We start from the raw sequence: 22,284 nt of genomic DNA on the forward strand, positions 1-22,284 counted from the left end.
TGTAAAATATAAATTTTTAAAGCATGTTAAACCGTGAACTGAGAGTTTATGCCTCTGATGAGGCAGTTGTTTCAAGCCCCAATTGCAGCTATTTTGTTAAATTGTTTGTGCAAGTTAGTTGTACTTGCAGTGTAAGAACATGTTCTGACTTCATAATTTTTATTTTTAAAATATTTTTAAGTTTATCTTTATTGTTGAAAGTATTATAGATGTCCCCTTTGTTTTTTCCCCCATTGATCCCCTCTATCTTAATTTTTATTAATCAAATTTTTTCTTAAGTTGGTACTGTTTTCCATTTCTATATGAGATTTAAATGAAAATCTTGAAAGCAATGTCCTTTTAATGAGTGATGTTGAATGAAAGGATCAGTTTCACTAGGGTATATATTTACTTCCAGGAACATGCAAAGTTAAAAGTACCGCTTGTACTTTGACTTGTTTTTTTGGCTCAGGAACGACAAAGGAATTGTGCTGAGGGTACATATTGTCTCACTTGTGGGTCATATGTTTATGAAAACGTCAGAGTTAGAGTTTTGGGCCCCTCATGTCTTAGTTCTCATCTTTCCCATTTCTTATACTTTACTTTGTTCATTGTCCACCTCTCTTTAGACCTTGCTGTTGTATTCATTGCCCTGACTTTTTTCAGGCTGTCTCTCCCCCAGTGCTTTTTTGTTTTCTGGAAGATTTCCTCTTCCTAACTCTGGATGGCAGTCAAGGCTCTGCCCTGTTCTTTCTAAACCAGAGTTTTAACATTTGAAACCAAAGGAATATATTAGTAAGTCCATGAATATCCTGAAATGTCATGGAAAATGTAGTGTATATATGCAAATAAGCACTTTTCAAGGAAGTTTTTTTTTTTCAGGTCCTGTGATACCCAAATGCTCAATAATTATTACTGTAAATCCAAACATGATTTCAGCTGTCACTGTGCTGATAACTCCAAATGTACATCCACAGCCTGTGTTTCTGTAGTACTCCTACACTTGAATGTCCCACTGTAAATACAAGAGATTTTTCTTTCTTATTTAATTGGACCCCTTCCCAGTTATCTCCTATTTACAAATGACATTATTCTTGTGTCTCTGATTAAAAATCCTTAAGTTGTCTTGACACCTCCCTCTCCTTACGCCATTCTTCTCTGCCCTGCGTTGTTGTTTCCCCACTTTCAAAGTGTGGCTAAGAGTAGCCCTCTATTCCATTGTAGTACTGCTAGAGGCCCAGTGCATGAAATCTGTACACAGGTGTGGCGGGAAGGGGTGTCCCTCAGCCTGGCCTGCACTGATCGCCCCTAACCACTTGCCTGCCTGCCTGATCACCCCTAACCACTCACCTGCCTGCCTGATCGCCACTAACTGCTTGCCTGCCTGATCACCCCTAACTGCTTGCCTGCCTGCCTGATCGCCCCTAACCACTCGCCTGCCTGCCTGATCGCCCCTAACCACCTCTGTCCCCGCCACCGCGGCTTTGTCCAAAAGGACGTCCAGAATGATGTCCAGAAGGTCGTTTGGCTGTCCGGTCTAATTAGCATATTGCGCTTTTATTTTTATAGATAGATTATCTTAATTAAAATCCTTGTAACTTTATGTCTGCATTATTGCAATAACTAAGTGAAGTCCCTATAAATTCATTCTTTCTGTCCTCAGCAAAGCCTCCACTTAGAAATTCCCACATTTCTTCTTCATTCTATTTATACCTCCATTGTATTTATACAACCTGTCTTTGTATAAATAGGTAGTCTAAAGAGAAAATTTGAGACTAGAACACCCCTCCCACAATACTTTGAATAACAATGTATTACTGATGTCTTCAGTAAAGACTCATTGGTAACTGATAAAAAAAATCGTCTAATCTTCCCTGTTCTTCTCCAAGTTGATGATGGTACCTCTCACTTTACATTGTTCTCGGTATATTTTTGCAAGCTAACTTCTTTCCCAGCTGAATTTACTCTCAAAACTCTTATCTACACTTACTGGCTTTGTGATTTGGAAGCAGTTACATTAAGCTTGTTGGTTTTGTTAATAACTCTCTCTATTTAGTAATTTTTTGCTTGATAATTGTTATTTCTAATGAGGTACATTAAAATTGTTCCCCCTTTTTTGCTTTATATACTATATCTCAATGTCAGATTTATAGGCGTATTTATAATTGGTCATGAGGGTTATATCTTGTTGGAAAGAAACAATTCAGACCCCTTACTGTAGTCTGCGCTTATGTAACTCATCTTCTGCTTGACTCTTTGCGAATCTCTACCATTTTCCTTCAACCACCTTGTTGTTTTTGCTATTCTTGAATAGACGTAGTTTATTCCTGTCTCCAAAGGTTGGTTGCTTTTCCTCTGCCTTGAAAGCTTTTACCCATATACTTTCAATAATTTGCTTCCTCACTTTATTCAGTTTGTCAATAAAATGTCAACTCAGTTCTTCTCCCCTCCTCTACTAAAATAGCACTCTGTGCTCGCTCTCCCCAGTTCCCAGCTTTATTTTTCTTTATGGCACTTCTCCACCTGATATTATACATTATATTAGTTCTTTATTTGTTAATAGATTGTATTGTTCTCCAAGGCCTAAAAGACTGCTGGAGATTTAATAAATAAATGGATTATTCCTTTTACTATTATGTAGTAACCCTTTTTAAAAAATCCTTATTTCATGATTTTCCTTTAAATTTGCTTGAAAGTGCTTTCTTTTGGTTAGTATACCAGTATGCCTGGAATATTATTTTTCACATTCCATTATTTTCCATCCCATTCTTTGTCATTATGGTATAGGTGTGTCTAGTAACTACCATGTAACTGAAGTTTTCATTTCAAACATTTATTTTTCCTGTTCACTCTTTGTATAGTTCTCTCTTTTTTGTCTCATTATTTTTATTCCCTCTGTTAATATCATTGACATTGTCAATCTACTTAATTTTTTCTATTATTTCTAAATCCTGGTTCCACATTACCCTGTTTTATAGCATGTGGTAGGATTTCCTTTCTTTTTAAAGGCTGCTTGTTGTATTTCTTTGCATATTTTACTTATCTATTCATCTATCCATGGACATGGGTTGTTTCCACCTCTGCTATTGTGAATAGTGCTGCTATGAACATAGCTGTGCAAATATCTCTTTGAGACCCTGTTTTCAATTCTTTTGGTGATTCATAGGATCATATACTAGTTCTGTTTTTAATATTTTTTAGAAGCCACCATCTGTTTTTCATAGTGGCTGCACCATTTCAGTTCCACCAACAGTGCTCAATGATGTTGAGCATTTCTATAAAATAAAAGGCTAATATGCAAATAGACCAAACGGAGGAACAACCAGTCACTATGACGTGCACTGACCACCAAGGGGCAGACGCTCAACACAGGAGCTGCCCCCTAGTGGGGAGTGTTGCTCAGCCAGAAGCCAGGCTCACAGCTGGCGAGTGCAGCGGCGGTGGTGGGAGCCTCTCTAGCCTCCACGGCAGTGCTAAGGATGTCTAACTGACAGTTTAGGCCCACTCCCCGTCAGTCGGACATCCCCCAAGGGCTCTCAGACTACGAGAGGGCACAGGCCGGGCTGAGGGACCCCCTGTCCCCCGCCCCCGAGTGCATGAATTTCATGCACTGGGCCTCTAGTCTTTTCATATGCATGTTGGCCATTTGTGTATCATCTTTGGAGAGAAGTCTAGTCAAGTCCATTGCCCATTTTTATGATATTTTAAAAATATGTTTTTAGCTCTGGCCGGTTTGGCTCAGTGGATAAAGTGTCAGCCTGCAGACTCAAGGGTCCCAGGTTCGATTCCAGTCAAGGGCATGTACCTTGGTTGCGGGCACATCCCCAGTAGGGGGTGTGCAAGAGGCAGTTAATGGATGTTTCTCTCTCATCGATGTTTCTAACTCTCTATCCCTCTCCCTTCTTCTCTGCAAAAAAAATCAATAAAATATATTTTAAAAAATATGTTTTTATTGATTTCAGAAAGGAAGGGAGATGAGAGACAGAGAGAGATATCTATCAGTGATGAGAGAGAATCATCAATTGGCTGCCTCCTGCATGCCCCCTACTGGGGAACGAGCCCACAACCCCTGCATGTGCCTGGACCAGAAATCAAACCATGTCCTCCTGCCTCATAAGTTGATGCGCAACCACTGAACCATACCAGCTGGGCCCTTTGCCCATTTTTAATTGGGTTGATTTTTGTTGTTGAGTTGTAGGAATCTATAATTGGTTTTGAGCATGGCTTTTTAATCCACAAGTACTTTAATTGTATTTTATCAAATATTTCTGTGTTGGGGATTGTAGAGCTTTCATGTTATTTCAGCTTATTGCACTGACTGCAAGTCCTGAGGAGTTCAGAAGAGCCAGGTATGTTTGCTTCTTTTCTTTCCTTACCACTGTAAAATTGGTGATTTTAAAATAATATGCTCACATGCAATTTAGAAAGAGTTTTAGTTCAGGCTACCTTCTTCTGAACAGTCACAATAACTTCTTGGTTTCTGTCTTTCTCAGTTTTGTCCCATTATTCCATTCTGGCACAGATCTCCTGGAATCATCTTTTAATGTGATCCCTTTGCTTAAAATACTTTATTGATAGTTTGATTTTCAATTTCCTTGGCAAGATTTATAAGACTTTTCATGATCTGGTCCAGACTGTCTTTGTAATAGCGTCTTCTACCTCTCTCTATTTATTCTCTTCAGATCCTGGAGCGAAATTACACTACTTGCAGTTTTTGCTGATTTTGTGTATGCTTTTTTAAATGCTTTTTTGTGTTTATTTTTTCTGCATTAATTAGAATTCTCTCCTTTCCTTCTCATCTTTATCCCATGATGAATTTCTTTTTACCTTTGCCCAGTTTTTAGCATATTTTTTTCAGACTTACCTGGATATTTACTCTTCCCTTGTGTCTTCCATTCACAAGGCACCATCTATTAAAGTGCTTTAAATTGTTTGATTTTTTTAAATTATAAAAGTAATACCTGTCTCATTGTAAAAAAATCAGACATTACAAAAATAAAAAGTAAGAGTCCTTCTGTTCTCTTTTGATCCTGCTCCTCAGTTCATAAGAATACATTAACTGGTGCTAATCCTTTCAGAATCATTCTCTCTGTCTGTGTCTGTGTGTGTGTGCTTGTAGCCACAAATTTAAATTACATAAGTAGGTTTTTGTTTTCTTTTATTACATAATGTCTACATCTCCATGTCTTCATGTGTCTGTACTACATATAGTATTACAGCTTCTCTTTTTTCACTGTATTCTGTATGGAGGATATGTCAGTGTACACAGATCATCTGGTTCTCTTTAACTGGTATGGTAATTCATTCCATTGTATGTATGTACCATAATTTAACCATCCCTTGCCAGAAGACATTTAGAGTTGTTTTTCAGTGTGTTTTTTTATTGCAAGCAGTACAGCAGGGGTTGTGTGTATATACCTTTGCATTCTTATGCAAATAATTCTTAATAGGAAAATTGCTGATCACAGAATATGCACCTTTAAAATGTCATAGATTGCATTTAATATTTCATTAGATACTGTCAAATAGCCCTCTGAGTCCCATTTCCCCCATCCATTATCAGTACTGGATATTACCAATCATTTAAATTTTTACCAATTGCAAAAACAAAATATCTGTTTTAATTGGCCTTTTTCTTTGATTCAAAGGATGTTTTCATAATTTTACTGTTTGTATTTATTATTCTGTGACTGGCCTGTTTATGTTATTTGCCTGTTTTTCTAGAGGATTATTATTTCCTTTCTTATTTATATGTGTTCTTTTTCTTTTATTTTTAAATTTATTTTTTTGTATGTGTTCTTTTTATATTGTGGTTATGAACCCCTGAACTGTTAGATATTGCATATAGCTTCTTCTAGTCTGACTTCTTTAATTTAATAAGCACTTATTACTAGATAGTAAAATTCTATCTCTAGTTCTATACTAAAGTTCCTTAGTATCCTGTTTGTCTCTACGGTCTCAGCATCTAGCAACTTGTAGTATAGATTAAATATTCTATAAATGATTTGCGATGAATGAATTATAAGACCTGACTCTTGTCTTCAAAGAATGTAAAGTCTAGCATCACATAAATTTGTCAAGACTTTAACAATAAGGAAGAAAAACAGCATTGTATCTAAATTAGCATATTCAATTAAGTATTGTAGAAAAACTTACCTTTGGCCTTAGCCTGTTTGGCTCAGCGGATAGAGAATCAGCCTGTGGACCAAAGGGTCCCCGAGTTCGATTCCGGTCAAAGGCACGCACCTTGGTTGCAGACTCCTCCCAGCCAGGGACCTGGTCAGGGCTTGTGCAGGAGGCAACCAATCAATGTGTTTCTCTCACATCGATGTTTCTGTCTGTCTTTCCCTCTCTTTTCCACTCTCCCTAAAAATCAATGGAAAAATATCCTCGGGTGAGGATTAACAAAAAAAATAAAGCTGGGCTGGCATGGCTCAGCCTATGAATCAGGAGGTCACGGTTCAATTCCCAGTTAGAGCACATGCCTGAGTACCTGGCTAGATCCCACGTGCAAGAGGCAACTGATCAATGATTCTCTCTCATCATTGATGTTTCTCTCTCTCTCTCCCTCTCCCTTCCTCTCTGAAGTCAATTATAAAAAAAATATTTAATAAATGAAATAAAATAAAAACTTACCTTTGAATAGCTTTTCTAAATTAGTGCTCATGAAACATCCTACTACTCACTTCCTTTTTTCATTGACTTCTGTACTGAAAGATGAATTCTTTTCTATTAGCTTAAAAGTGAAATCTGTAAAATCATAATGGAAATACTCTTTTTTTTTTTTTTAAACAAGTTGCTGAGTTTAGTTCATGTAGTGATGTGTTTTTCTTATACCCAATTTCAATTAGCCCTTGAATCCTAATTTTTGTTTTCTTGCCATTTCAGGTAAGACCATGAATTATGGCATTTCTTAAATGAAGCATTCAGGACTGAAGTGACAGTCATAACAGATAGAAAATAAGTGATTTTTAAGTTATGTCTATTAATTTGACTATAGATATATATATTTACCTCCTTAGTAATGCCCGAAGTCTTTATGGGAAGCAGAAAAGCAAGCAACTACATTTCTTGTGCTCACCTAAACATTACTGGAAGATAAGCCACATCAGTCTACAAAGAGGTTTTCATACAAACAAAATAAGATGTAAATGGACCAAAAGTGAAGCGCATTCTTGCAGTAAGCACTGTTACTCTCCAAGCGACAATGGGTTACATGGAATTTTGAAACTTAGCACTTCTGCTCCCAAAGGACTTACAAAAGTGAGCATTCGTATGTCCCGTATAAAAAGTACTTTGAACTCTGTTTCAAAGGCTGTTTTTGGAAATCAGAATGAAATGATCTCACGTTTAGCTCAATTTAAGCCAAGTTCTGAAATATTAAGAAAAGTATCAGATGGTGGTTGGTTAAAACAGAAAAACGTTAAACAAACCATCAAATCTCTGAAAAACTATAGTGACAAATCAGAAAAGAGTTCTGTTTTAGAAAAGCAAAGTCACGTTATAGATAAAGATAAAGATAGTGGCAAACAAAGTCCTTTACCTTATACAAATAGTATAACCACGAAATTCGGAGAGTCGTTCTATTTTTTATCCAATCATATTAATTCATACTTCAAACGTGTCGAGAAAATGTCTCAAAAAAAGGAAAACAAAGATTTCCAGGACAAGTCAAAACTTGAAGATAAAAAGGGTGAAGAAGGGAAATCCACATCTGCAACTCCTGGTATGCTGACTGACAAGAAGCGAGGCTCAGAATCCTCTTCAGATACTGTGGACAAGTCCAAAAGTCCCAGTGGGACGCCTGAGGTCCTTCCAGTTTCTACTAAAAAAAGTATTGCCAATTTTCTTTCTTATCCTACTGAAGGCGTACAAGCTTTAGTAGGTGGATATATTGGTGGACTTGTCCCCAAATTCAAGTATGATTCAAAGAGTCAGTCAGAAGAACAGGAAGAAGCCACCAAGGCTGAGCAGGCTGACGGCGACGATAAAAATGCACTGGAGAAAAAGCATTTAATTCTTCAGAGAGAAAAGGCAAGTTGTTATTCATGGTGGTTTTAAGTTTTAATTTTTGTCAAATTGATGTTTTATTTTCTAATAGGACCTTAGAAACTTTAACCATTTGTTAGTACTACTAGAGCAGTTTCATTTTATAATCATATATATTTAAATATGTCTCTGTAGATTATAGCAAGAGTGAGTATTGATAACAGAACCCGGGCATTAGTTCAGGCATTAAGAAGAACAACTGACCCAAAACTCTGCATTAATAGGATTGAAGAACTGACTTTTCATCTTCTAGAATTTCCTGAAGGAAAAGGAGTGGCTGTCAAGGTAATTTTAATTTATTTACTCTGGTTTTGTTTTGGAATAAAAATACTAATAAACCTTCTAATTATTTATTTAAATATTTTTGTGGTTTTTATCATACATTTGATCTGTAATATCCAGTAATTGCCCCATTTTTTCTATGATATACGTAATTCTAAATGCTCCCTTTTATATAAATTATGCTATTGGTACTGATATCTATACTTTGAGATTAAACATTTTAAAATGGGAGATAAATCTCAGTGTGTTAGCTTCTCTTTGCCTCAGTTTTGTCAAATATAAAATAGTCAAAAGAATTTATGCCCATTTATTAAATAGTCTGTTTTCATAGAAGTACTATAAAATATGAATGCTGTGTCTGGGCTGAGTCTCTGTACATCTGCACTACTAGAATTATTTGTAATATTTAACAAACAATTTGAAAACATAGTGAATAGATGATGTTGACATTTCATTGGAGATCTGTAGTGCTTATTTTTAACTTGCCATTCAGAAAATAGTATGTATTTCTTAGAGTTCTGAAAGCTAGAAGTTCAAGATCAGGGTGCTAGCATGATCACCTGGTGAGGACCCTCCTCCTGGTTAATAGCTGGTGCCTTCTCACTGTGTCCTTGTGTCCTGGAAGGGGCAAGGGATCTCTGTGAGACCTCGTTTATAAGGGCACTAATCCCATTCATGAGAGCTCCGCTCTCATAACCTGAGCACCTCCCAAAGGCTCCACCTCCTAATAATGCCATCCTTGGGGATAAGGATTTCAACATATGAATTTTAAGAGGACATAAATAATCAGATTTCTTTGGTCTTACACATTCAGTGTCATTGTCTTACACATTTTTCATTTGATTTTTAAAACATTAATTGCTATGTCTATGGTGTTTGGGGATGGTAATTTTGTTGTTACTTTAATTTATTTTATGTATTTGTTACTGATTTCAGAGAGAGGAAGGGAGAGGGAGAGAGAGATAGAAACATCAACGAAGAAAGAAAATCATCCATCAGCTGCCTCCTACATGCCCCCTTCTGGGGAAAGAGTCCAAAACCCAGGCATGTGCCCTGACCCAGAATAGAACTGTGACCTCCTGGTTTATGGGTCGAGGCTCAAGCACTGAGCCACACCGATCAGGCTGTTATTTATTTTAATATATTTTGTTGGTAGTTATATCAGGATCAGCTCTTGGTCTTTGATCATTTGGTACTGGTTTCACATCCCATATATTTTTCTGGATGCTGGACTGTGAATTTAAAAAAATTGCTTAGGATCTAGATTATATCCAGTGATTTCTTTTTCCAGAGACAGTTTACTTATTCCTCTGCTTGAAGCATAAAGTGGGGGTACTGATGACCTCAATTGAATTTGGGTCAGAGCTGGGTCAAGGCTGCATCACAATTTGGTGAAACCTCTAGTTTGCCCTCTTTTTAGGGTGTATTTCTCTAGGGCTTGCAGCTGAGAGCCCGATGTGTTCACTATTACTACCCTCCTAAAATCTCGAGTACAAAAAATTGTACTCTCATCTCCAGAGTTTTTCAGCTTTAACTTCCCATGACACATAATGAAAGAATTCACCTTAAGGTGAAACCAGCTTTGTGGTTGAGGCCCTCAAGTCCTCAGTTTTGTGGCTCCAAACCTGCGCGACTCTAAAAGATGGACTGTTTCTTTGTCCTCCATTATGGCCCTCTTTTTGAACCAAACCCAGTTTTTCAATCTTTAGTTTCTTCTCCAACTCAGCAAATGCTTCAAGGGAAAACAAGCTGTAGTTTATGAACTCACTTTCCAGCAATTATTCCTTCTCCAGAATCTTAGCCCCTCCTGTTCTTATTGCTTCTGCAGCTCTTCAGTACATTTAAACAGATGACTTTTTTTTTTTAATCAAACTTTTTAGTTCTTACAAAGAGACTGTTCTATCCTAACTGGATTGGAAATTAACATAGTCATGCTCCACCATTGCTCAGGTTCCTCTAGTGCAGTGGTCGGCAAACTGCGGCTCGCGAGCCACATGCGGCTCTTTGGCCCTTGAGTGTGGCTCTTCCACAAAATACCGACTTCTGCGCATGGGCCACGAAGTTTCAATCGCACTGTACATGCGCGCCCGCACGTGGTATTTTGTGGAAGAGCCACACTCAAGGGGCCAAAGAGCCGCGTGTGGCTCGCGAGCCGCAGTTTGCTGACCACTGCTCTAGTGGGGCCTTTAAGCCAGAATAAATAAAGCAAAAAAATTAGAACAATAGTATGTATCTTAGATATGATTTATTATAAAAAAGAAACAAAATGAATGCTACATTGGGAAGTGATTTGATTTACTGGAGGTTACACAGCACAAGTGTAGCTGCCACTCAACTTATTCCTTTAAACTTTAAATCTGGGGTACTGACCAGGTAAGATGCTTCAGTGCACAGAACCTAGAGCAGGGGTCCTCAAACTACGGCCCGCAGGCCACATGCGGCCCGCCGAAAACACTTATCCGGCCCGCCGGGTGTTTTTGCCACCGCTGTGTGCATAGGAATTTGTTCATAGTTTTTTTTTTAAACTATAGTCCGGCCCTCCAACGGTCTGAGGGACAGTGAACTGGCCCCCTGTTTAAAAAGTTTGAGGACCCCTGACCTAGAGCGTCTTTGAGAAACTCAACATAGCACCCTAGGATTTAAGTTCTTGCCTCTGATCAACAGTATGAAGTTGAATGCTTAAAATCTTGAATTCCCAGGTTTGTTTAAGCTAATTTTTTAATTGTAATGGTCAGCTTTTGCCTTCTACCTTAATTTTATTTATATATTTCATTGTGAGGTACCCTTGTGTCCCATGTGCAGTGTACACGAGATTTTTTCTTTTAATAGCAAGTTTAATAATTACTATGAAGCAGTTTCATCTTAACTTTGGAATTTAGACAAAATATTGTATAAAATTTATAATAACCTTTTCTTGTAACATTAATAGTTTATAAATTTGTGTTAAGCAAATTACATTTTCTCTAATTCTTAAGCATTCCATTTTTTAAAAGAAATATTTGGATATAGGTTAATTTTTTACCTAGATATTAGGACAGATATATTCTAGATAGTAATTGACATTAAAATGTCAAAAATTAATGTATCATTTAAGATTACTTAGAAAATAATAAACACTTGCACCTTGATTGTGGAGGTCTACACATGTTGGTTAAAAATAGTCATACATTTTCACATTTGATTTCACAAAAGCAACAAAAAGTCTTTTTTTCTCAATCCAGGAGAAAATTATTCCATATTTATTACGATTGCGACAAATTAAGGATGAAACTCTTCAGGCTGCAGTTAGAGAAATTTTGGCCTTAATTGGCTATGTGGATCCAGTGAAAGGAAGAGGAATCCGAATTCTCACAATTGATGGTGGAGGAACAAGGTAAGAATAGAAAATTGATTTTTAAAAACTATAGCTCCAACCTGGCTGTTGTTGCTCACTGGTTAGAGCGTTGGCCTGTGCACCAAAGGGTCAGGGGTCAATGCCTGGTCAAGGTCATGTACCTAGGTTGCAGGTTCAATCCCTGGCCCTGGTCAGGGTGAGTGTGGGAAGCAACTAGTCGATGTGTCCCTCTCACATTGATGTTTCCCTCTCTGTCCCCCTTCTACTCTCTGAAATTCAATGGGAAAAAAAATCCTCATTTGAGGATCAACAAAAAAATAACACAAAAAAACTATAGTTACAATTCAGTCATAGTAATTTTTTTAAACTAATTTGGTATAATTATATCATTACAAAATCAAATTTTTTAAATAAAAGATGAAATAGTTTTTTTTTAATTTACTTCTTTATCAATCTCAGAGCTTCTTTAACATATCTGAATTTCTTTAACCTAGTATTTATATTTTTTTGGTCTTTTCAGACATTTTGGGTAGTTTAGGACAGTTTATTAACCAAGATTCTCTTAAAATCTTGGCAGTGTTTTATAATGTTTGCTTTCTTATATTTGTCTTACCCATATGTCAACTAGTCGTTTAGTAAAGTAATGTTTATAAAAGAATTTTTTAAAAATATATTTTTATTGATTTCAGAGAGGAAGGGAGAGATAAAAACATCAATGATGAAAAAGAATCATTGAACGGCTCCCTCCTGCATGCCCACATTGGGGATCCAGCCTGCAACATATACCTTGACCGGGAATAGAAGCGTGACCTCCTGCCTGGTTCATTGGTTGACGCTCAGTCACTGAGCGACACCACTGGGCTAAATATAGCATTTTTAAATAGTTTCTCCTCATTATACAAGTAAAACTTGGGAGAAAAATATATAAACAAATCATAGCTCAGAATTTCAAGATTATTTTTAATATTTTTATTTCTTCAAATATTTTTATATGATATATACGTTTTATTTCATTTTTATAAGTAATGGAGGTCACGTTATTAAATATATTTTTCTTCAGCATTATCTTTAATTCTTCATGTCTCACCCTGAATTCATAATGTGTATCTCTTATAAGCCATCTTATGTACTCATATTACTCTTCAAGTCCACATTACTTCTTGCAATTAAAAAAAAAAATCAGCATTTTTGGTTTTTTACTTGAATCTTACAATATTTTCTGGTGACTTCCTTTTCACAGTATCAAAGCACAGTTTGGCACTCCAGATTTTATTTTGTGGTGTCTGGCTACCATTGTGTTCCAGGACTTCTCTACCTCACACCTTGTGTTGGGATTATAATGCTTAATTATTTCTGTATATTCTCCTAGTATTAAGAATTATCTGCATTCTAGAGAGCATTGTGCTAAGTGAAATAAATCAGACAAAGACAAATACCATATGATTTCAATTACATGTGGAATCTAAAAAACACAATGAACACACAAAACAAGCTGATGGTTGCTGAATGGGAGGTGGTTAGGGGATGGGTGAAAAGGTAAAAGGATTTACAAGCACAAATTGGTAGTTACAAAACAGTCACAGGGATGTACAATACAGCATAGGAAATACAGTAAAAAATATTGTAATAACTGTGGTGTCAGGCAGGTTACCAGATTTATCAGGGTGAGCACTTTGTAAGTTACATAATATCTAATCACTGTTTTTACACAGGACACTAACATAATATTGTACATCAACTATAATTGAAGAATAAAATTTTTTAAAATAAAAAAAATTATCAACTTGTTACATTCACCCTGAATTTGCCTACACTTCCTAGACTATTTCATCTTTCATATTCATTATGAAGCTATTTGCCACCTTTGGCAAGAATCCAGAAATGAATAAAGTCAGTAGCATAAATTAATACATCCTTAATGTGGAGTATTGTCCTAATATTGTTAAGTTTTAAAAAATGAATAAAAGCTTAAAAAATAAGACAAAACATATAAAACAAAGCCATATAGAAGCATCAGTGACCAGCTACATTGGTGAGAGAAGAAACCAATATATGGCCTCCCAAACTGGTGAGTGGAGGCTTTAAGTATTTTCCCAGTTGGGTATATATTTTTAATCTTACATTGGCATATCTTTGTAGTATAGATACTAGTATAAATTTAAAGACGTGCAGCTATAGCACAGGTTTTGTACCATTACTTAGCTATTGGATATTCAGCCCTGGCTAGTGTGGCTCAGTTGGTTGGAGCATCCTCCCAAACACGAAATGGTGGTGGGTTTTGATTCCTGGTCAGGGCACATGCCTAAGTTTCAGGTTCAATCCCCGGTCCAAGCGTGTGTGGGAGGCAACCAGTCAATGTTTCTCTCTCACATCAATGTTTTTTCTCTCTCTCCCTTCCTCTTGCAAAGTCAATAAAAGCATATCCTCGGGTGAGGATTTAAAAAAAAAAAAGGAAATATCAGATATTCAAAAGTTACCTTAAAAACTTAAGCAACTTTTACTGATGCTAAATTATATTACTAGTTTTCAAGTTTGCATATAAGCTAGAAATGCCATTTTTAGGATTGTTTTGTTCAATAACTTAGCTTTCCTTGAAACATGAATTTTCACTTTGTCTTTATCTTTTCTGTAGGGGCTTGGTTGCTCTTCAGACACTGAGAAAATTAGTTGAGCTTACTCAGAAGCCAGTTCACCAGCTGTTTGATTACATCTGTGGTGTAAGCACAGGTAATTATCATTATGGGAATGCTACATCCCCAGCAGTGCATTAAGAAAAAGAACATTAAGCACTTATATTCAAGATCATTCTTTGAAATAATGGGTATTAATTTCATGTTTTGACGAATAATCCTTTGGTTTACCTAATTAACTTTTAAAAATATTTATTGGGAATAAATTAACATTAAGAGAATAGTTTGTACTGCGTTGTCTAATATTTTTTAAAAAGCCATAGTGACCAGTTATGAGTTATGAATTATTGCCTTATGGTATAGTCACCTTCAGTGATGAAATGTAAGGAAAGTAGGTACTTAAGTTGTACTTGAACCAATAGAATATTAAAGATGGATAAGATTGTACTTAGTTGTGAGAGGTGTCCCTCTGTGAGGCACTATTCTTAGCAGGTGGGTGCTCATGAAAGAGAATTTTAAGTCACAGGGATTTACTCATGGCATAGAATATCAGTTTATGAAATATGTACATTTCTGTTTTAACCACAATATATCTTTTCCATTGTTTTCTAGTTTATGTTAAACTTAATTTATAATACAGTACTTTTTTCCATTTTGTATATTCTAATGTAGAAATTTTGTTTCATAATTTCTGAAAAGTTAATAAATTTATACTTAATTCAAGGGTAACGTACTTACCAGTTCGATAAAATTCAGTTTTTTAAATGTCTGCTCATCTTCATAGTAGTTCTGCTTAAGAGGAAAGGAACTTAAATTTTTGGCAAGTTATTTCTTATGTTAATTACAACTTTTCCACAAATTGAAAAATAGCAATTTCTATTATATACTTATGCCATACAGTGCATGCTATCTTACCTTTATTAGAATAAGACTTTTACTGTAATAAAACATATAAAATATTTAAAATACATTATGATAATAATTTTCGGGGGGTTTTTTGTTTTGTTTTGTGTTTTTTCTTTCTTTGCAATCTCAAAGTAAGCAGTGATGCTATACAGGTCTTTGCTTTGCCCCACCCTCTTCCCATTCCCTTAACCTTTCTCCAGTTTTTTGTTAGTTCAGGAGTAGGATAATTATGTACACTAGGTGGCAGTGTGTCCTACCAATTGCAGCTAGGATATGAAATCTGCTGTTTAAAAGGACATCCCAGAGACCTAATTTCTTTAATTACATTGGTTCCCAGGACCAATCTGAAGAAGCAGTTTTTTAATGAATTGGTAAATTGTTAAGTATACTGTATTCTGTGACCAAAACTAAGGAATTTATTAAGGTTAGAAAGGATATTCTCTACCACAACATCTTAATTATATATCTTAATTAATGTAATGTAAAATAACACATTTTTATATGTTTTTAAATTGTCATTATCATCATTGGCTGCCATTTATGTATCCTTACTGAGGCCTAGTAAATAAATCCCTTTACATCTGTTATCCTAATATAAGAACTTTATAAATTTTAGTTGTTGTAATTACCCTTATTTTTTAGATGAAAAAAATAGGACTCTGATAGGTTAAGTAGTTTGTCCCAGGTGACACAGTTTGAAAGTATCAAAGGCAGAGTTTTAACCAAGTCTGTGATTCAAAATATCTTATAGTATTATATCAACACTGACAAAAACAAAAGATTTTTTCTTTCAGGTGCTATATTAGCATTCATGCTGGGATTCTTTCATATGCCCCTGGATGAATGTGAAGAACTTTATCGAAAATTAGGAACAGATGTGTTTTCACAAAATGTCATTGTTGGGACAGTCAAAATGAGTTGGAGCCATGCATTTTATGACAGTCAAACATGGGAAAATATTCTTAAGTAAGTTATAATTATTCTTTTTAAAAAACATTTTGATGATCTAGGTAACATTTGCATATTAATTTGAAAAAATGCTGAAAAATATGAAATTAAATTATTGATCCTACTAGTTAGATATAATCACTCTTAATATTTTGGTGAATCTGTTCTAGTCACTATTTTCTTGGGTTCATGCATGTGAGATTTTCATGTAAAAGTTGCAATTGCCTTTTTAAAATTTGAGACTATATTGTATATATACCATGTTTTGCATCCTATTGTTTTTACTTACCACATTAGTCTTTCTCCAGAGTCATTAACAGGTATTCTTTTAAAATATTAATTTTTAAACATTTTTTTCCTAAAACACAACAAAGCATTATACTCACTTTTCAAAAATAAAAGCCCCAGTGCAAAAGTACTTATCAAGCCTCCATTTTATTTATTTATTTATTTAAATTCAAAGTGAATTGACAGAAATACACCATAAATTCTTTTGGACACCAAAATTGTTACCTGGTAAACCGGCGTTTTGTAACAAAGTACAGAAAGCTTGGTAATATTAAATCACAGAGAACTAGAGAAAAATACTATGGCAAACTATAATGGACATGATATCCATAAAAAATTTTCCCCGTCCTTTTTGTAATGCACAGTACAACTGCTACATGGCAAACAAGTGTAGCATAGAAGTAAAAGCAAAAACAGACAAACCATAGAAAGAAAGCCACAAGTCTAAAATGGTTAGTTAACAGTTCAAACTCCATAATCAAATCTATCATTGGGTTCATTAGAACAAATCCTCCTACACTTTGCTGTGTATGATTCAACTTTTACCTTACATGAACCAAGTTTAAAATTAGTAGTAGACATTGTAAAAATTAAAAGCTTTTGCTAATGGTATGCCTGCTGATGTTCAGTTGACCAAAGCCACTCTAACTCAGGGTTATGTGGAAAGGAACTATATACAGGGATATAGATATCGGGAAGTGTGATTCATTGGGGAGCATTATTATTATAATCTGCCACACCTACTCTCTGGACTTTTTCTTTTTTTCTCTCATTATTTATTTTTATCGGTGTTTTCTGTGATTATTTTATTTAAGGGACATTTTTAGTTATAGCATCAGTAAAATCTAGAAATGTTGAAACATTTTTTGTGTTTTATCTCTGTGAAATAAACAATGTTCCTGACTTTATTTTTGAATTTATATTTATAACTTAATTCACTAAGCATTTCAGTTCAGTTAATAAATCAAGGTCTAGGGGACCCTTCCCCCTCCCTACTTGGGAGTCCATTCTGTGGGACTCTTCCCTCTCCCCACGTGGGAGTCTGTACTTGTTCTTCAATAAATCTCCACCTTTGCTATAAAAAAAATAAAAATAAAAAAATAAATCAAGGTCTAAACAAAAAGCAAATGCGAATTTTGCTTAAACTGTGAAAGCTGCTTCTAGATTTCTATGAAAAGATAAAGTGAAATACAGTGGGGCCCTGACTTACGAGTTTAATTCGTTCCGTGACGGAACTCGTAACTCAAATTACTCATATGTCAAATCAAAAAGTGAACGAGTGAGACACGTGATGCTGGGCTGAATGTTGTGGCGTTCACTGTGACATTCACTATGCCAACTAGCGGTGGGGTATCTGAAGCTGGCTCGTAACCCGAATTTTAGCTTACAACTCAAAGCAAAAAATCGGCCGAGAGACGGCTTGTATCTCGAAAAACTCGTTAGTCAGGACACTCGTAAGTCAAGGCCCCACTGTATCTATAGAAGGATAAAATTACATTGATCTTCATGCAGAAGATCATAGGTCAAGTTGAGAAAGACAAAGATCTTGTCCGTTTTAGAAAGTATTTTACTTTGATATTTTTAAAAGATTGTGAAGGGTAGGTCACTACCTAGTTTGTAAATACTACCCTTAGGTGAATTCACTAACATTCTAGTTGAAAAATATGAGTATCTTTTGAGAAAAATGTATTTGTCTTATGGAGGCAGGTTGGTAAAAAACGTAGTTTTTATATTCAACTAGAGGCCCGGTACACAAAATTCACGTGTGGGTACGGTCCCTAGGCCTGGCCTGCAGTCAGGGCCATCTTCCCCAGCTTCCTGCAGTTGGAATCACCCCTCTCCCCCATCCACCCCTGGTTTCCCCATCACCATTAGGAGATAGGTGCCTGACGGCCGGGGGAAGGGACCGAGAGGTAGGCTGTTCCCGCCCGCTCCCTGGCCCTGCCCCTGCTTCAGGTGGCCATCAGGTGATCGGAGCCTGCTGGCTGGGGAAAGGGACCAAGAGATGGTCAGTGAGCCTCATAGTGACTGGTCCAGCGGTCATTCTGGTCATTCTGCTGTTAGGGTCAATTTGCATATTACCCTTTTATTATATAGGATACAAGGGGAAAACATAATTTTTAAGTCAGGAAATAATCTGCACTGAAATAAAATTCCCCTATAATGAACTTGTAAAAATTGCTGCCCGAAGCACAATTTCTGTAATGTTGCAGTAATTCAAATGCCAACTCAGATGACTTAACAAATATTTTTTGTGGGGTGACATTGACTCTGTATTGCTAATACAAGTTTAAAGGCTGACTGTCCTGATCTGGATTTTGGACTACTCTGTAACCAGCCTACCCATTCTACAGTCCAGTCTCAGCACAGCAGCTTTATTCTGTCAGGAGGACTCTGAAAACAACAAATTGATTCTGCCTCTGTGCCTTTCCCCTCTTAGGTCCTGACTTTGAATGTGTTACTTGCCATGTTTTGGAGTCCTTTTTAAGCTACACCTCCATGCATCTTTCCCAGATGCTACAGTAGATACTTGTAGTTTGAGTAATAAATTAATAAATACTAACCACATATTGTTTCATATACATTAATTGGATGATAAGCCTCCTAGAGGAGATTCATATACTTTTTTTTTAATTTGGTTCCTCATAGCACTTCGATAAAGCCATGAGCAAACAGTGATTGCATAGCATATATTCCCTAATGTTAGGAGATAATTTTGATATAATTTATTTCTTCTCCTTTAATAAAGGGATAAAATGGGTTCTTCACTAATGATTGAAACAGCAAGAGACCCCACATGTCCTAAGGTAAGTTTCAAGTATATAATACCTCGTTGGAATTGAAGGTTAGGTGAAAATAGTTACGCTGAAGACCTTTTACTAAAGGAAAAATTTCTTAGGAACCTCTTTTTAAGGATTATATTGTTCCTTATATATTGAGTAATTCTCTGAAGATGTGGGATGTGATCATTAGACCTTTTCTTTATATAGTAAAAGTACAACAAAAGTTTAAGAACATGAAAAACTGAGACTAAAGATAAGGAAGACTTATCATAAGGGTTAATCAAATCCAGTGACTTAAGAAAAATTGTGTCATTTTCTCTCCTAGATTTTTAAAAAGAAATATATATATGTATCTTAGATATATATTATATACAAATGAAATCCCAATTTTCAAAATGTAGTTGTTACTAGAATAAGTCTCAGCATGGCTTCTCTTTTGATTTTGTTTGAAACACAGTGATCTGAGTATTGCTTAAGTTCCATGTTCTTTGATAATACTTACTTGATTAAAGAGTAGGATTTCTGCACCTAGGAATTCCATGCAGTTTGTATTTATTTTTGGATAACAAGCTGAAACCATGAAAAATCAAATACAGCTCCCTCTAGTGCTCTTTCACTCTTGCTTATTTATATTTTCTTTCATACTACTAAGTAGTATTTAATTTTTTCAAATTCCAAATATTGCTGGTTACAATGGATATTATTCACTTTTTAATTTACTAGGTAGCTGCAGTAAGTACCATAGTAAACAGAGGGGTCATACCAAAAGCTTTTGTGTTCAGAAACTATGGTCATTTTCCTGGAATCAACTCTCACTATTTGGGAGGCTGTCAGTACAAAATGTGGCAGGCCATTAGAGCCTCGTCGGCTGCCCCCGGCTACTTTGCAGAGTATGCATTGGGAAGTGATCTTCATCAGGTAAGTTGAGTCTATGGCCTATCTTGTAAACCTTTACATGACTAAAAGGAATTAGCACTTACTGAATGTCACTGACCTTATAGAGGCATCAACCGAGGAGACTTTCTTCTTTATGTCTCCGTGTGGCAGAAGATGTGCAGTAGAAGCTATTTTTAATTGTTGGTTTTTCTTTAACAAGCTGCCTGGCTTGAAGAGCATATTTTAGGAAAGATTTTTTTTTTTTTTTTCAGGATTTCATATAAAGTGATTGACATAGCTAATTATGATAGTTTTATTGTTAGAAAAAATGAAGTAGTACATCTGATTGGCTTTCTAAGTGTGGTAAAAATCACAAATGAAGCCCATCCCTGGAAATGCAGAATCCAATCTGTTTGACAGTTTGGGTGATTTTTTAAAATAACTTTTGTTTCAGTTATCATTGACATATATTAGTTTCAGGCGTAAAAGTAATTTAGTAATTTATATATAGACAACTACATAATTTACAAAATGATACCCTGATAAGTCTAAAATCCATTTGACACCATACATGGTCATGTAATATTATTGACTCTATTCCCTACGCTATACCTTACACTTAGTGGTCATATTTTGAAAGAGAGGATATAATAATATATTAATAAACACTTAAATTAGCTATGTTCCAGACACTTATGTAGTTCTTTGCATGTATTATCTCATTTAACCATCACTGCTTATGAAATAGAGTTAGTTCCATTTTACAAATTAAAAATTTGTATCTTAATAAAGGGTAAGTATCAACTAGGATCACAACCGTTAAATGACAAGATGCTTTCAGTAATTATACTGTTTTAAAATTTAGGACTAAATGATATATAAAGTTGAATATTATTTCTGTTTCTCATAATTATTTTTCTATTATATAGACTCATTTACTTTTAAATTTTTTTCTTTGTTAAGTTTTTCCCACTATGGAAATTTTAACTCATAACTTATACTAAGTATTAAGGCAATAAAAGTTTTGAGCTGATACTTCTGAAATATATATATTTTTATATATGCTTAATTTTTTATATGATATCCCACTTAATATTAGTCTCATTTGATCCAGTCTGTAGCCTTTCCTCTTTAGTCACTGATGTATGGTATGTTTTCTTTATTTGTTATTCAGATATATGTTAAGAAAAACACTAATATTTTGAAAGAATTTTCAGGTGTTATTCAAAATATCATACATAAATTATATAGTAACTATATAATTTTAATTTATATGTGTTAATGTTACAGCATTTTTATCAATTTTATCTTTTCCTATATTTTTATATTAGCTAAGTATATTTTAAAATGTTACTGTCAGCTATCTCACTTTCTATCTTTGTACTTAAGAGATTACAGTAGAATTTCTTTTGTCTTTGGAGTAAATTCAGACTTTTTTTGTCAAACCAGTCATTGTTGATTATGTAAGACACCCTTCTCGAATCCTTTCTCTTTTTTCTTTTACCCCCACTCAGGACAAAAGGTGCTAGCTATAGAGGTTTTCTCACATTGATTTCAGGCCTTATTGGTCAAAATAAAGTTTTTATTTTAATACTAAGGGCCCGGTGCACGAATTCATGCACCTTGAAAGGAACTGTGGGCCGCAAGGCTGCAATGAGCACAGGGGCAGGTCTCGGGCCATTCACCACGCGCCCGCCCAGCCCCGCCTGCTGTGGCCCTTGGTCCCCTCTCTACCAGCAGCCCTGCTCCCACCGCCACCAGCACCAGCCCCAATCACTCTGCACCATCAGCAGGTGCAAGCGGGGCTGGCTCCATCAGCAGGGGCAATTGGGGCTGGCAGCTGCCACTCACACCCGCTGATGGCACCAAGCAATCAGAACCAGCAGCTGCTGCTGCACCCATTCGCCCCTCAGGAGCAGGGGGCAGTGGAGAAGCCCTCAGGGGCATTTGGGGCTGGCAGCTGCTACTCGCACCCGCTGATGGAGCTGAGTGATCAGGACCAGCTCCAGGTGCCGGCTGCGGGTGTGAGCGGGGCTGTCACCGGCAGCAGGTGCAAGAGGCAGCTGCCAACCTGATCGCCCCTCAGGAGCCAGGGGGAGGTGGAGAACCCCTGAGGGGCATTCAGGGCTGGCAGCAGGTGCGAGTGCTGGGCGGGACCACGGCACACGGGAGCAAAGAATTTTCAGTAACCACCAGAGGCTCACCCCGA

The 22,284-nt window shown here is 36.0% G+C and overlaps 1 protein-coding gene across 9 annotated transcripts in view; it reads left to right on the top strand.

Moving 5' to 3' along the window:
* PNPLA8 (patatin like phospholipase domain containing 8) overlaps positions 1–22,284 on the top strand; it is a 31,993-nt gene that overhangs the window by 972 nt on the left and 8,737 nt on the right. For 2 of the 9 annotated variants that reach the window (XM_036327465.1, XM_036327469.1), the window contains exons 1-8: positions 4,304–4,328; positions 7,002–8,013; positions 8,164–8,313; positions 11,532–11,683; positions 14,277–14,371; positions 15,975–16,146; positions 19,166–19,223; positions 19,923–20,117. In XM_036327465.1, coding sequence (XP_036183358.1) covers positions 7,255–8,013; positions 8,164–8,313; positions 11,532–11,683; positions 14,277–14,371; positions 15,975–16,146; positions 19,166–19,223; positions 19,923–20,117 — 1,581 coding nt within the window. In that variant the 5' untranslated portion in view covers positions 4,304–4,328; positions 7,002–7,254. Of the gene's footprint in view, positions 1–4,303; positions 4,329–6,867; positions 8,014–8,163; positions 8,314–11,531; positions 11,684–14,276; positions 14,372–15,974; positions 16,147–19,165; positions 19,224–19,922; positions 20,118–22,284 lie in introns of those variants that run through there. The other 7 variants (XM_036327464.1, XM_036327466.1, XM_036327462.1 and 4 more) reach the window with 7 other exon arrangements.

This window comes from Myotis myotis, unplaced genomic scaffold (assembly GCF_014108235.1).
Source record: "Myotis myotis isolate mMyoMyo1 unplaced genomic scaffold, mMyoMyo1.p scaffold_m19_p_11, whole genome shotgun sequence".
NCBI classification, from domain to species: Eukaryota; Metazoa; Chordata; class Mammalia; order Chiroptera; family Vespertilionidae; genus Myotis; species Myotis myotis.